General features: G+C 45.1%; 1 protein-coding gene across 2 annotated transcripts in view; it reads right to left on the reverse strand.

Moving 5' to 3' along the window:
- Positions 1-1,875: 1,875 nt before the first annotated feature.
- Positions 1,876-16,585, reverse strand: part of RIMS3 (regulating synaptic membrane exocytosis 3) — a 73,897-nt gene continuing 59,187 nt past the window's right edge. For both annotated transcript variants that reach the window (XM_048499398.1, XM_048499399.1), the window contains exons 5-7: positions 13,135-13,236; positions 10,165-10,304; positions 1,876-7,066 (exon numbers count right to left, since the gene is read on the reverse strand). In XM_048499398.1, the coding sequence (XP_048355355.1) occupies positions 6,854-7,066; positions 10,165-10,304; positions 13,135-13,236 (455 nt within the window). In that variant the 3' untranslated portion in view covers positions 1,876-6,853. The remainder of the gene's footprint in view (positions 7,067-10,164; positions 10,305-13,134; positions 13,237-16,585) is intronic.

A 16,585-nucleotide genomic window follows, 5' to 3' on the forward strand; every position in this document is an offset into this window, starting at 1 on the left:
AAACGACAGCAAACCATCTCTGAGCATCTCTTGCCTTGAAAATCCTACCAGGAGTTGCCGGAAGTCAGATGTGACTTAATGGCAAAAAAGGCACCAGCAAACCACAGTGCCTGCCCCCCAGTCTTTTCTCTTTTTAAAAAAATATAACTCCTTTCATTGCCACACTAGAGGCACTTTCACACGTGCAGAATAACATGCTTTCAATGCACTTCGCAGCTGGATTTTACTGTGTGAAATAGCAAAATCCACTTTCCAACAATTGTGCAAGTGCCTTGAAAGTGGATTGAAATTGCATTATTCTGCATGTGCGAAAGTGTTCTAACAGTTTCTAGCCCTTAAGCTCTGACCTAGATCACAAACCATCGTTATGTTACCCAAGTGGCAAAGGAGTTGCTTCTATAACAGGGGTCTGCAACTTGTGGCTCTCCAGATGTTCATGGACTACAAATCCCATCAGTCACTGCCAGGGGCTGATGGGAATTGTAGTCCATGAACATCTGGAGAGCCGCAGTTTGCAGACCCCTGTTCTATAAAGAGGATCCTAATCTTGGCCATTATTGTCTGCCAGAAGGACCGGCTCTTGATTGTGGTTACTGCCTTGCCTGTATTGGCTTTCCCTAGGAGAGGTGGGCTGTGATGCCAGTTAGGGAAAGGGCCCTAGCAAAGACCTCTCCCTGTGGATGTCTTTCAAGTGAGAGGCTGCTGCTAAAGCAGTGGCAGTGAGTTCAGTTTCTAAATCAGGTTTTAGAGAATCTTGGACCAGTCCCGTCACTGCTGGAGGCCAAAACAGGACATAGAGGTAGACTCCCTTCCCATTTCCAGCAGCAGCAGCCGCTAGGAGCTTGTGGCCCCATTGCACTGAGCCATGTGCTATGCAAGGAGAGTTTTGGGGTGCGGTGTTTGCTTCTTGGGCATGGGGAGCACAAGCTGAGGGGGGGGGGGAGGTTGAGAAGTTTTTCGTTTTAGTGACCGGTGGTTGTTTTGAAACGACACAAAAAGAGAAGCCCTTTTTTTTCTTCGTCAGAGGAAAAACTCCACAAAAACAAGGCCACCAATCAAAGTGCTTACGTTCCCAAGGCTTTTGTGGACAGGTTCAAACTGGCCGCTCAGTCTCGGGACTCGCTATTGCACCTAGGGCTGGAGAGACCAGGGTGTCGTCTCCAGCATCAGGAAAGCATTGCTTCGAGGCCCTTGCTACAAGGAAAGCAGGACGCGATTCTCCATCCCACCAAGTTCCTGGAATGTCTAGTCACTGAAAGTACATCTTTTGAATCCCCTGCCCCCCGCCCCCCAATATTCAAACAGACAAGCTACTGAAAAGAACACAATTCAACTAAATACACTCACCCCTTCTCTTTGATCAACGTAGCCAGCACCGTGAAACTTTGCTTTGTAAGAAAAAGTTATCTTTTGAAAAAGCTGTGAAAATTACACAAGGCCTACTGATAACATCTAATCATAATTATGGAAAAACAGCAACTTTCTCTATTGGCTTTTCCTCTCCCCTTTCAGGCCTTGCCCATTTTGATATTTATTACAAATTTAATTTGCCCTTTCCTCAAAGCAGCAGCAAGAATTCTCAGAACAGCTGTGCCATGTTACTATGATTGGAATGGTTGAGATCCAGTGCCAGCTCAGTGGGTGAACTTTGGCCTGCCTTGTTATCTTAAGCTACATCCAAGATCTCAGCTTCAGGATTCAGCTGGCTCCCAAATGGGTTCTCTATGCTGCTCTTTAGTCATAGGCCCCTTCCGCACACGCAAAATAATGCGTTTTCAAACCACTTTCAAAATAATGCGTTTTCAAACCAGCTTCAAAGAGCACTGAAAGCAGTTTGAAAGTGCATTATTCTGCATGTGCGGAGTGAGCCATAGATAGAAAGGTCTTTATTTTCTATGACTTTTGCCAACAAGCCATAAATTATGACTCAGAAGTGTTATCAGAAACATGTCTCATGGTCTCAAGTGAGGGTTGCACTTGTCCCTGCCACCTTTTCCTGAAATGAAAAACAGGACTATCAAGGAAGATGTTGGTCTTGGCTTAGAATAAGCTGGCTCAGGACATGTCCTACCAAGCCAGTCACAACCCGCCTGCCATGTCTCATGACCACTGGGGCTCTGAATGTAGTGTTGCCAACTTCAGATCAGGGAATTCTTGGAGATTTGGGGGTGGTTTTGGAGGGATCTTAGTGGAGTATAATGCCATAGAGTCCACTCTCCCAAACAGCCATTTTTCCTGGGGAACTGATCTTTAGTCTAGAAATCAGGTGTAATTCCAGGAGATATCCAGGTCACCCCTAGAAACTGGCAACACTCTGTATGCCACTTTCTCACCCAGAATTACAATTAAATCTTGATTTAATGATACACAGCTGGTGGGCTGTGTTAAGCCGGGAAGGAGGTGACAAAAATGTTGATGCCTTTCTTAGAAATAAGGGCAATATTCTAAATGTCTTTGGGTACACATTGTTCCTCTACTGGCTTTTTCTGAAGGAGCATTTGGGCATTCTGAATGCTAAATACAAGGTTCCCTTTATATGTTAATACACTGTACTGAGCTTGTCTTGCTGCAGAGCAATCCAGTTGGAAAAACCATATGGGTGGGTTGAACCAGTTTCACCAACCCCGCCGGAAATGCAATGCTGGCTTGGGAAAAAGCATCCTCTCAAATTCCTAGGGTTCTTCAAGCCATCCCAAAGAGAAAATGGCTCCCATAGCACTGGGATAATGTTCGATTGTGCCCCTAAAGATGATGCTATTAGATGAAGACAACTTAATATTTGACATATCTGTGGCATGAAGAGAAAGGTTGTGCTGATTTAGAAATAGGTCAACTTAGCCCCCTGTTTTTTCTTGTTGGGCTTGGGGCCTGAGTAAGTGAATATCACAGCACAGCTTTCCTTCATTTCAGAGGGACTTTCTGACAGGAATCTCCTATTGGATAATGGCCAAAGAGCCAAAATTTGACCTGGAAACAGAAGCTACCTTCTTGCTTACCCTCGCTTGCTAGCATGTCCTTTGCAATTCATTCTTCATCAGTGCTTTTGTACCGGAGGGAGTAATGACAGAAAACAAAGTAACTGAAGAATTTGTCAGTGCCATCCCTCCACTGAAAAACAGCCAATGCTACAGCTGTTGTCCTTTGGTCTGTTCCCCTTCAGTCCAAATTGTGACCCCAGGGGGAAGGGGTCCCTCTCTTTTTGGAAGCTTTAGGAAAACAGTTCAGCAGAGGAAAAAGCTAATGCTACGTTTCATGCATAGAAAGGGAGGGGGGGAACTGAGGTCAAGGCTGGAACAAAATGGCCGGCATCCAATGGGATGTTTCCATTCATAAATTTGGGAACACTTACAGTTGTGTTGTTACCTGGTTCCCTGCTCAGAACAGCAGAATTCCCACCATTATCACATCACAAACAGTTTAGGTCAGAGTAGAAAATGGAGTGCTGTTTGAGAAACAAATCCAAGCCCCTCCACCTCCTGGGTGTGAGGAGCTAGTTATGGGATCTTTGGAAGTTGGTCAAATGCATTGAAGTCTGGGAGTAGTTTCAGTTTGCAGCCTTCAAATAAAAAAACAGTGTAACTTTTAACTCCCACCCTCCTAGTAAACATGGGGATTCCAATGGTCAGAAAAGTTTCACTATTGGCCAACTGACATATCACAAACCCATATTCTAATATGTGGATTATGCATTCCCATTTGCAACTGGATCACCAATTATCTTTGCATCCTGCTTGAAATACATTTCCAGTACCTGGTGCTTGCACGATAAGCATGGTTGAAGGACTGCACAGTGCAGCGGTCCCATGACGGTTTCCAACTCGTGACCAACAACAACATCAAGGCAATCAACCAGAGAGCATGATAACTTTGTCCTGTGCCATTAGCACTGTTTCAATAGTAGTCTGGCCATTTTGGAATCTCCACTGCCTTGGCTTTTCATGTCCCTACATTTGCTGGTGGAATGAAGAATGCTCCTCCTTTTGCTATTTTGAGTATTTTTTCCAGCCCGACAGCAACATCAAGTGAGGAGAAACTTGGATGAGACATGCGTTGAAATGTTTGGTTTTCTTCTCTCCCACTCTTGCCCTTCTAGAGTTATCAGCCTTACCAAGAAAGCGAGACTTTCTGTATCATTTCATGGAAGCCTGGCTCATCTTCAGCATTAGATGTTCCATGTTGCCATGAATATGTTTCCCATGGTCATTTGCTCACTAATCTAAGCAAGATATGAAGTTGGACATCCAAAGGCCAGATTTTCAGAAAAGTCTTTAATTGTCTGTTCCACTTGAATCCAAAAACACATTTTGTGCTAAGTGATGCCCAGGACAGCAAAATATCATCATGGTCCTTAAGAGGGTTTCAAGAAGAATGTCAATGTGCTGCAAAGCTCCAGTATTAGCCCAAGACACTACATGGGTTGAAGAAGGAATGAACCAGTCAGCAGAATACTTTCATGGTTTCCATGCCGGGACAGAACTGGCTCTTCTACCAAGATCCGCTCTCCTTTCTGTCAAACAGAAGACAGATGGGTTGACTGCCAAAACTTCAGAGCGGAGAAGAAATTCAGAGCAGAGAATAATTTGGAATGCCTCTTTGGCCAGACCATCATCTTCTGCGACTTGTACACAGACTCACATTTAAAGTAAACACAGCAAATGATTCAGCTAGCCCAGAAAAAGTTAATCAGGCTTCTGCTGAAGGCTTTCGAACAACAACAGAGAAGTGTGAGAGGGCCTTGGATATCCAACACATTGCTTTTCTTTTGTCAGATGTCATCCATAATAGTACCAGTACTGGAACAGAAGTATGAGATGGATACCAAGAGACCTGCATTTGTCCCCATCTTTGATTTCCATTGATGCTTTAGTGATGATCCAGACCCAATATCTTAAGTTCGGAGCATGGAACTGGCAAGACCAAACAAAAAGGAAAGGCATCAGCAGATGAATTGGGCTTGTGGAGCAGCTGGCTGGGTCTTTGAGGGCAGGGGCGGCGTTCCCAAAAGGGATCTTCCAAAGGGTATTCACTTTCCACTTTCCAAAGGGTATTCATTTTTGTTGTGAGTTTTTGACCTTTCCTTTTGAGTAATACCTCCTATTGAGGCGGTAATAGATTCCTGCAACCTCCTCTTGAGGGAAGCAAGAGCAGAATTATCTATGTGAAAATGGAAGTCTTGCCCATAAGTATCATAATAAACTCATAATCTCATTTCCAGCAGTGGGGGGCTAATAATGGAATATCAAAAGCAGACCAAAATTACTTAAATCCTCCTGCTTCTACAGTGCCCGGTGATCCTTCTCATTTACCATTCCTACAGTACAGTCAACCTAAAGCCTTTTTTCTTTAAGAACAAAAAATCACAATTTCCAACAATATCTCCCCTGAGTATTTTCAGAAAATTTCAGTAGGCACCATCAATATAAGCTTCTATAACTTTCAATTTTACTACAAGAACCGGCCCTCATTTTTGGGGGACCAGATTACTACTTAAAACACACACAAACACATAAAACTATCAGCCTGATCGTATGCAGGTTTAAGTGGAAGTAAACCCCAACTTGTGTAATCGGGTTTACCCTAGGTAAATATGCATAGGATTGCTGCTGTAAAGTATTAAATTTGAAACATAGTAGATTGAGTAGATCTCTCACCCTTGTGAAAAATCAAGGCAAAGCTACTGAGATATCTTCCCCTATAAACCAGGGGTTCTGTTTTCAGAGGAAAGGTCAATCTTGCCCTAACCATCCGATATATTTGTACTGTGATCATATATTTCTAACTTTTACCTTCGGTCTATTTAAATTCAAACAGTTCAGTATCCTGCCTCTCGAACTGGAAGTTTAGCCCCCGGCAACACATGTGAGCTGAAACGGTCACATATGTGCAAATGCCGGGTGGCTCCGCCAGATCCCTACTTGTTTTACTGGGTCCTATGCAAGAGACTAGATTATGCTTGAAGATCGCAAAAGACCCACTGCCTGACGCCTTGGTTACAGAAGCTGAACAAGTGAAATTGCTTAAAGAGTGAGAAAACGAAACACAAACCTTTAAATATGTTTTAAACTTAACAGTCATGTCAAATGCACCATTTATAGTTTCTTTCCTCGACAACTTTGGCGGAATTACCATCTCCCTCCTTTTCCCAAGCCCATATGCCACATGTGTCAAAAAGTGAGTGATAAAATTGCTTGCTCAAACAAAAACAGGAAGTGGCTAGTGGGCACTTCCTGTCAGGAGGGAAGATGTCTATGCAGGTATTGCAGAAAGAGAGAGAGATCAGTGAGCACATGGCAGGCTACATAATGTCTGAAGATGCTACATTCCTTAAAAAAAAGCATAGTGTTGAAATTTATCCTTTTTTAGAAAAACAGGAAAAAAAATAGGAGAAAAGCTCCGCCTCCTCCTTCAGAGATACAGAAATAAAATACTGATCCCAGAAAAGAAACCTATTGAGTTATCATGCTCCTTGCAGTGAGACTTCAGTGAGTCTGGTTGGAGATGATCCCCCAGTGTGTTCATGATGAAAAATGATTGACTCTTCGTCAAAGGCCGTTTGATTTGAGATGACGGAACAATCTCAGAGGTGGGAATTTGTGTTTCCATTCCCCTGTAGAGCTTGTTCCTTTCCCTCCCATTTAATTCCTCTCCCACCACATTCTGCAATTTCCTCTTCCGACATCATGTGCCTTGAGAGTGAGCAAGGGGCACATCTAAACTCTGGGAAGCAGAAGGAGGATGGGTGGTGGGAGAAGGAAAGGCATGGGATATTTACAAGCCATGCTACCAGTGTGGTGGTAATGGCAACGGCATTCTTTCTTTGTTTCTTCCGTCTTCCTTTCTCTTTCTTTCTCCTTTAAGAACAAGAGGGACTTGTTGAACTCTCTAGAGAGGACTGGGAGAGACGTCGTGTCAGGGGTCCGATCGAGGAGTCGGCCAGTGAGGAGGTGGGGAACAGCTTGTACCAGCCTGTCACCACACTGGACAAGTCCAGCTCCTCCAGAACAATCTGTGCCATTCCCATGAAGCATTTGTGGTCCATGCGGCCATAATCGCCCCAGACGATCACCTAAAGAGTGGAAATTAAGGAGCTGAATATCCAGCAGAACCTGTGAGGGGAGGGGAAAGGTGGTGAGGAGGGACTGCTGGGGGGCCATAGGAAAGATGGGGTAGAATGTTGCCCCCCTTCCCTCGTGTTTAAGATCACATGAGACTAATCTCAAGAGCATCTATGATTCTAACCAACTCACTGGTTCTACACTATAATGATTTCGGCAAGTGGAGCTGGCCACAGATTACCCATGCTTTGATCACATCCAGGCTTGACTGGTACAATGCATTGTACATGGAGCTGCCTTTGAAGCGTAGTTTTGGAATAGTTCAGAATACAGTGGAATCCCATAGGGATTCTATTGCTCCAATAATGAAATGGCTTTCATGGTTGCTAGTTTGTTTCCAGGCATGATTGAGGATGCTGACTTTGACCTCTAAAGTTCTAAATGTTCTGCAACCAGGAGAACACCTGAAGGTCTTGTTGCAAAGGAACCTGTCTGAGAATGAAGGCCAAAAGTTAAGCAGAGAGAAGACATTTATCTGGTGATGTTCAGTTCTGCACTTTGAATTGTGCCCTGCAACAAAAGGATAGCGCAGCAGGGATATGATCCTGTATCCATCTGCTAATGGCAATCGGATGCAAAGTTGGCTCAGTTGAAATCTCCAGTCAGTCTTCAAAGGCAGCCTCATGTAGCACACATGGCAGTAATCTAACCTGAATGTGATCAGAGCACAGATCAGTGAGGCAAGGTCCCATTTTGAGAAGCAGCTGTAGCTGGCATATCAGTCAAAATTGTAAACAGAGGAAACCTAAACTTTCACCTATAAGCCAGGACCCAGTTATAGAACCATAGAGTTGGAAAGGGCCATACAGGTCATCTAGTCCAACGCCCTGCTCAATGCAGAATCATCCTAGAGCATCCCTGACATGTGGTTGTCCAGCCATTACTTGAACTGCCAGAGAGGTGGAGCTCACCACCTCCCTAGGGAGCCAATTCCATTGCTGAACTACTCACTGAAAAAAAAAATCCCAGTGTTCAACTAATATCTTTCCACCTTTAATTTAAACCAATTGAGTGTCCTATGGTATCCTCTACTGCCAACAGGAACAGCTCCCTGAATCCTCTAAGTGACAGCCTTTCAGATACTTCAAAATAGCAGACATCATGTCCCTTCTCAACCACTTCTTCTGCAAACACTCCCAAGTTCTTCAGCCTTTCCTTGTACGGCTTGCTTTCCAAGTCCCTGATCACTCTTGTCGTTCTCCTCTGCACCTGCTCCTTTCTGTCCACCTCCTTTTTGAAGTAAGGCCTTTATAACAGGACACTGGAAATGTGGCCTGACCAATGTGGAAATGTGGCCTGACCAATGTGGTATACAGCAGGACTATTAAATCTTGCAGAGACCACATTAGCCTTTTCTGCTGCTACATCACACTGACTGCACTCATAGGCAATGAACCTGCCTCTTCAGAGGAAACCCAAGTTTTCAGGTTCCAGGTGGCATGGGCAATCACCCACTGCTGAACCCAAGTACCCAAATCCAACCAATTCAGTGGCAGGAATGAAGCGGGGGAGCAGAATGGCATCATCAAAACTGTGACATAATATTCAGGCAAAAACCCCTGTGACATCACAGATCCATTCCACCATGCAACACTCTGGAGATTTCATCAATGCCTAAGGTCTTTTACTATAGAGATTTTTGGCATTCTAAGAGTGTCACGGAGGACTGTGCAATCGTTTCTAGGGTTTTGCCCTGAAATAATGTTTCAGTGACAGTTTCCAGGACTCCACTACTGGAAATCTCATGGGAGCAGTCAACAGCAGTTGGCAACCATAAGGGAATGCAACCCTCTCCAGGAGGGATGATTCGTCAGATTTCCTGAGTGGCTTTGCTTTTGACCAACAGGATCTCAGCCTTGTCTGGTCTGAGGCTCAGTTTATTACCTTTCACTCATCACATTACCTTGTCTGAGCATTTTTCAGGATCTCTCCCACTCTGCTGTTAAGAACTAATAGTGCTGGATGTCACCCACATACTGGTGGCACCCCCTGATAATCACTCCCATGTAAAATCTCTTCCTTCAGATTGAAAACCGACAGAGCAGAGTGCACGGGGATGGGTGTTGGTGGTTAGAACCTTTGTATCTGCTGTGTTGATTTTATGTTTACAGGAAGATTTTCCATGCAAAGAAACATTTAAAGCTGAAATCCACCACCTGCTATTTGAAGTAGCTTTGCCAACTCTAGGTTGGGAAATTCTGGGAGGTTTCAGGGGAGGGGCTTGGGGAGGCAAGGGCTTGGGGAGGAGAGAGACCCCGACAATTATTATGCCAAATCACCCACCCCCAAGGCATCATTTTCTCCAGGATAAATTGATGGCTTCAGTTTGGAGATCAGCTGAAATTCCAGGGAACACTCCAGGCCCCACCTGGAAGTTGGCAACCCTAGTCTGAAGTGGCACAGAGTTTCCAGCTGCCTCATTTATCTGTGTGTGTGAACCAGGTTAAAATTAGGATTACTAATACGAGGTGTAGAGTGAACTGCACTGGTTCAGATGCCCAGGGGAGAATATCAGTTTTGAATACTCCACTTTAAAAAAAAAAAACCCAGCAAATCAGCTAGCAAATCAGCAGATTCTAACCGAGCCCTTGGGGTGCCATGTTGGTTTTCTGTTTACAAGGTTTAATGTAGAGGCCCAATGAAAAGTGATATTCTGCACCTGCCGCCTAAAATGGGGCATCCAATCTAACAGCTTAGTTTTCTGTATCCGGCTTCACACTTGACTAACACCTTTTCTCCCTCAGAGCATTTTTTTTAAAGATACAATTTTCTGAAGGAGCTGTGAAACAATTATAGCCTTTCATTTGCCTCCTGGCTTATGAAGCCCATCAATCAGAGGCCTTTTACCTCAGAAGACATTCCGCCATGGCTCACGGGCCCGGCCTTGAATTACTAGAACTTTCCCTCCATAACGAGCAGCCTGGGGTGAGTCAGCTCACTCAGAGGACAGATGTGAGACATTACCATCTGGATCAGGCCTCAGAACTACCAGGCTACACAGGCCGCAGTGGTGATCCTCTTACCCTTTACAGAGGAGGAAAGCATTCACCTGTAGCACCTTGCCTTGAGGACCCTCGTCGAAAAGCAGGGCCTGCTGGTAAAGGGGGTCGCAGGTCTTCTTCGCAGTCTTGGTTTTCTTCTTGGCCAGACAGGCCCCATTTTCCAAAAGGTAAACCTTGACATAGGTGGCTGCATTGGCAGAGAGAGAGAAATGTCAGACCCCAATTACAGATGCAACAGGACCACCCCTTGCCATTTCATTGCCTCAAAGAAAATGTATCAGTCCTAGGGGGTAGCAAACACCGGGTGGGGGCTGGAGATCTCCCAAAATTTCAGCTAATCTCCAGACTATATAACTTATCTTTCTCTTTCTCTCTCTATCACTTATTCCACCTCACCTTCAGAGGCTGGCTGCTTTGGAAGGTGAGCCATATTATACCCTACCGAGGTCCATCCCCTTCCTAAATCCTCTCAGACTCCACCCTCAAATTTCCAGGTTCTGAACCCAGAGTTGGAAATTTATACCCTCCTGGGTCCATTCTGCTGCTGCCTGAATTGGAACCAGGGTGACGGTGGCAGGGGCAGGGTTACTAACTCTGGGTTGAGAAATTCCAGTAGATTTGGAAGTGGAACCTAAGGGAGAGCAGGGTTTGGAGAGGGGCCTCCACGTCCATCTGCCAGAAGCAGCCATTTTCTTCAGGGGTTCTGATCTCTATAGACTGGAGATCAGTTGTAATTCCAGGAGCTTGGAGGTTAGCAATGCTAGTTGCAGGCCCAAGAGAGGATGCCAGTCCCTGCATGGTGGAGGGGGGGTGAACAGAGCTCCTGTAGGCCATTGGCACCCCCTCATTATGCTGACCATAGCATTCACTTTGGTGGACCTGCTGGAGAAGCAGCTGAGATTAGCCAAATCTTGGGGCTGATTTTTGAAGATGTCCTGCACATTCTTGACAAGGGGGGCTCTATATGCATGTATGTTTGCAGGGAAGGGGGAAAGAATACTTGAATGTTTTTAAATTAGTGGGATGGCATGGTTTAAATGTGATTTTCTTGCTCAAGAGGATGTGTCAATAAAGAGACAAGGGCTGTAGCTTCCGGCACTTTTGCATTTCTTTGTTACAGCATTGTTTTTCTAATTTCTATAATCCAGTTTTTGAATGTCTTATACACTATTGGCTACATTGTTTTCTGCCTTTGCAATCCAGTTTTATTCCACTGTTTGTAATATGGCTCTTATTGTACCTAATTAAGTACCATCAAGTTCTAACCGATTTATGGGGACTCCCATGGGTTTTTCTTTTTTTAAAAAAAAGTTATTTAATGCTTTCAGTCAAAAAATACAAAAAGTTCCATGTCTCATTCAATTTAGAATAGAGGGTTAGTAATTATACATATTCAAAAATCTTTGTGCATATTAAGTAATGTTACATAAATTTGGTAAATTCATTGAAAAACACTAAATCGTTATCTTTACAACCCTTCTAAACTAACAAACACTTACCGTAAACAAGAAAAGAGACACATTTTAAATACAACAAATCCACCCTCCCCTCCCCTTTTTATTACTAGTAAATGAAAGGGGAAAAAATCCCATAGGGTTTTCAAGGCAAGAGGTAAACAGAAGTGGTTGGCCATTGCCTGTCTCTCTGTAGCAACTGTGGACTGCCTGGATGATTTCCCATCTAATTACTAGCCAGGGCAAACCCTTCTTTGCTTCCAAGATCGCACAAGATTAGGCTAACCAGGTCAGGGTTTGATGACATGATAGACTTGCTAAAGAAGAAAGTAGAGAGTACAGGGCAGATTTAGCAGGAATCTGAGAACTAAATCCCTCTGTAACATTCTACTTTCTTACAAGGAAGATCTGAATTTATTAATTTCCCAGCTGCTTCTCTCCAGGTCTGGTCTTTTCTTTCTTTCTTTTTTTACATATCATTTCTGCAGCCAAAGGAAAGAGACCGATCTCCTGTCTTAACAAGTTTATCATTGTCAAATAGGAAAACTGCAATGAGCATCTAACAGTGAATAGTTAGATCCTCCCAAGTCTATTGATCTCAGTGGGTGTAGAAGGTTGTAACTCAGTTAAGGATGGCTCCATAATTCCCTGACACCCCAGTTTCATATCTTAAAAAACAGGGACAAAATTATCCTTACCAATACTTTACTTTAGCATTTGGACATGTCCCTCAACCTGTTCAGCCACGCTGTGCATAACTAGTCGCAGCTCAAGATCCATCAGTGACTGTACTAAAATGTCTCCTTTTTGCTGCAGTTTATTATAATATAATGTAGGGTGCCATAAGGTTAGGATGGCATCTGTACTAAACCTGCACTGGGGCATGATATGATTTTACTGTGTAAATGGACTGCTGTAAACCACCCTGAACCTGCCTTGGTGGGGGAAAGTGGTCTATAAATTTAATTAACAACAACAACCTATAAATAGAACCTCCTGCTGTTTTTGGCCCCTGCGCAGCTCCCATTCATTTCAACAGATCTAGCTCAGGAAAACATTTGAGCGGACTGGGCCTCAGTCTTGGGCCAGATCCATCAGTCCCCCATTCTGCCACTACCTGATTCATAGCCTTCATTGTATCTCTTTGCAAAGCACTCCTGCCTGTCCTCACCAGACTGGAATGTGCAGCTGCAGGGTTAATTGGATGCATTCTGCAGTTCCCTTCCAGGTTATGTGGAGCTGTGCTTAGCTCCCAGAAAAATCACCAGTGCTTGGTGCAAAATGAGAATGGCACCCCAAAATTTCTGGCTATAGGCAGGAGTTCTATATCAGATGGAGCAATGTATAAAGCTGGAACTCCATCACAGTGCACAATACAGAAAAGATCAGACTGTGGAATCTGGGGGAATTTGCTGCTGAATTTATAACTCTCCTGTATTTGGCACCAGAACTACGGAAGGGTTACACTGGGTGGCCGCAAGCTCCTCTTTGCTAGTTTTCCTACTTTAATACCTGATTTCCAATCTGCTTTCTCCTGTGTAGGTATCTGATTTGGCTACTCACCAGGAATAGACTTGGATCCTAGCTTGGGAGTAAGGCCGCGGGCCTCGATCACTTCTACCTCCAGTTGTCCATTCCTGTCAATCATTCCAATGTGGACATCACCTGGGAGAAGGAAGAGGAGACAGCGTGGAATTGTTCACCCCTGAATGGTGCACAGTTGCAACTTACCTTCTCTCACTGAGGTACTCCATGGACACATCCCCGTACCATACTGGAGCTTCCATAGGACCTTTCAAGATGTTACCAGCACTTATAATGGGAGCTGTGCAAACACAGGTGTGCTTCCTGATTTGCATCATTGCCATGTTGTGCAAACAGGGGCACTGAATGAATTTTGTGTGCATCTTCCACGTCCATTCTTAGGAGCAAGGACCAGAAGGAATACAGGATGAAATGACTGCGTTCCACATGCACTTTCACTCCAACCATGGTGCAGATTGCTTCTTCTGCCGCTAGATCATCCCTTGGTTCAAAACCAGTGGCTTTCAAGGAGCCTGCACATTTGGAAGTACTGCTAGCAGAAGACATGAACTGTGGTGCAGCCAGAGCAAAGCTTGTGGAGTATGTAGTTATATATGATCCCTGCTACAGTGGTTGAGGTGCATGCTCTAAACCTGGACTCAGAGGCATATCAAGGGGGGCCATCACCTAGCCCCCCCCCAAACTCCCCCTGCTCCTCAAACTCACCCCTGCCACACTCATCCCACCCCACTGTCACCTCCACAAAAAACCCCAACAAAACTTTTCCTAAGCAGTCTTTAAATCAAGGAGGGCATCGCAAAACTTCCAAAGGTGTGGGGATTAAGCACATGGGGCTGTAGTCTACCAGGAACCGTGGCCTTTTCTGATAGGTGAATGGCAGGTAAAGTGGAATGAAATGCCAATAAAACAAAGCCAGCGAAGGAAGAGGGGCAATTTGAAAAACTGCGTTAAGAAACTCCAGATGGAGAAACTATTCCGGGATGTTGATGCCTAAGCTGGTATATTTGAATGCATCACTCACAGGTGCGTCAAAGCCTTCATGGGCATCCAGACTCTCCCCTGAATGTGGTATAAAGTTGCCTGGGGAAAAACCTGCCCCTCTCCACCTCCACTTGGGCCATATTCATGTAGAAGTTATCAGTGCAGCGGCCATGCCTCCAAAAAAAACTCATCCATCTGGGCACACAGTTGTGGGAGGAGAACAGGATTTCCTGCCACCACCATCAACCAGAGAGGCCAAAAGGTGGCTCCCAGAAACGCCCCTCACAACTCCGAAGGAAGGAGAAGCGGAGGAGCTTCAACAGGCACGTGTGGAGATCCTGGTCTGCTTGCCCCTCCCCCCCCCCCGACCTGTCCCTTTCTCTCCTGGAGTGGAAGAGACCCCTTGGAGCCCACCAGGCATCAGGCACAGTGAGGGGAACCCCAGAGGGGATGGAGACTCTTAAGAGGTCCAACTTTACCCCATAATTATCTTCAGGGTGTGTGTGTCCTGCTCTGGGTTGGCAGGAGTGAGTTCCTCCTCTGAGGGGCGGGGGCAGGACCATGGAGGGCATGCTCCTTCTCTGGCCTTATCCCTTCCCCCAGTGTGTTTCCAGACAGTGCCACTTGAAGGAGGAAAAGGTTTGTTGGGGTTTTTTGCAAGGGCAATGGTGGGGGGGGGGAATTCAGCAGATTGAGGGGAGTTTGGCCAAGGACTAGGTGTGGGAGGGAGAGGGAGCAGGGCCAAAATGTACCCCTTACATGATCCAGGCAAATGGCACCTGGGTCAACTGTCCCCCTCCCGGTATGCCAGTGGTCTCAGCCCAGCAAAAGGCTTTTTCCAGGACTTTTTGTGCAGAGTCCTTTAACTAGAGATGCCCAGGATTGAACCAGGTTTCTCCTCCATGCAAAGCACAGACCCAGAGCCCCTGCCATCCATTACCAGGTATTCTTTCATAGTATATGGCTAAGATCTTGAGGTGGGAGGTCCTCAAGGCCTTTTGGCATTCCTACGCTCTTGAGGCTTAGCAGGCCAAAACATATTTCTTTTAGTAAGGCTTTGAAACTAAGGGCTCCATCTTTTGGAAACGGTTTTATGACCTGCTCAATAGCCCTTCAGCCTCTTATTTTCTGGCTTTCTTTTATTGGCTGTGTGTATTGGCAGTTTTATTAGCATGGGTTGTTTTGTGTGTATATTTTTAATGGTACAATTAGTTTTTCTTTATCGTCTGCTTTTGTTTTGTCTCAGCTGGCTTGAGCAGGTCTGGAGAGCCTGCATGTAAATTTAGTCAGTCAGTCATGAACTGAGTGGATAGCCTTTCTCTGTCGATCAGCCGGATTAGGTGGTGCATCTAACTTGTAGCCACCCCAGGGACTTGTGTTAGTCACACACCAGCTGCAAGTTCCCTGTGGGAACTCAGCCCTGATAAGTTTCAGCAGGGACCTGATTCAAACTGGGACTGTGGTGCAAGGGGCGAGGGGATGTTTGCTGCGAATTCCCGCAGCAGTCACAAATTAGCTGTAACATCTAGCTGAGCTGTTTTCCGTCTCTCTTTCTGCCTGCCTGCTGCAGCCAGCCTCCTGCAACATAGAGATAAAACTGGGTTGTTGTCAGGAATATTGAGGTCAGCCATGTGAAGCGTTTTACACATTGCAAATGCATCAGTGGATGTGAAAATGTGGTGCTGGACTCCTGCTTAATTTTACTCCCCCTCTGGAATTGAAAATATTGTACAAATGAATGCTAAGTGTTTGTAAGACTTAAACAATATATATAAAAGAGTGAGTTGCCTTCATGCTCTGCTTTGAGTTTTCAGAGGCATCTCAGTTAACCTCAGGCACAGCCTTGTATGGTTTTCCCTGGTTTACTCTTCTTGTCTGAAAGCCCATTTCAGATGTTTCCAGAGCTTCCAAAAACCATAGAATCATAATGTTGGAAGAAACCACAAGGGCCATCAAGTCCAACCCCTTGCAATGCAGTAACACATAATTAAAGCACTCCCGACAGATGGCCATCGAGCCTCTCTTTAAAAACCTCCAAAGAAGGTGATCCCACCACACTCCGAGGTAGTGCATTCCACTGTTGAACAGCCCTGACTGTCAGGAAGTTTTTCCTGATGTTTAGGTGGAATCTCTTTTCCTTCACCTTGAATCCATTACTCCTGGTCCTAGACTATGGAGCCGCAGAAAACAAGCTTGCTCCCTCACCAACATGACAACCCTTCAGATATCTAAACATGGCTATCATGTCACCTCTTAACCTTCTGTTCACCAAACTAAACATACCCAGCTCCCTAAGTCTCTCCTTGTAGGGCATGGATTCCAGACCTTATACCATTTTGGTCGGCCTCCTTTGGACCCGTTCCAGCTTGTCAATATCCTTCTTGAATTGTGGTGCCCAGAACTACACAGTATTCCAGATGAGGTCTAACCAATGCAGAATAGAAAGGCATGATTACATCCATCGATCTAGAAACTATACTCCTATTGA

Source organism: Sphaerodactylus townsendi, linkage group LG06 (assembly GCF_021028975.2).
Source record: "Sphaerodactylus townsendi isolate TG3544 linkage group LG06, MPM_Stown_v2.3, whole genome shotgun sequence".
Taxonomy (NCBI): domain Eukaryota; kingdom Metazoa; phylum Chordata; class Lepidosauria; order Squamata; family Sphaerodactylidae; genus Sphaerodactylus; species Sphaerodactylus townsendi.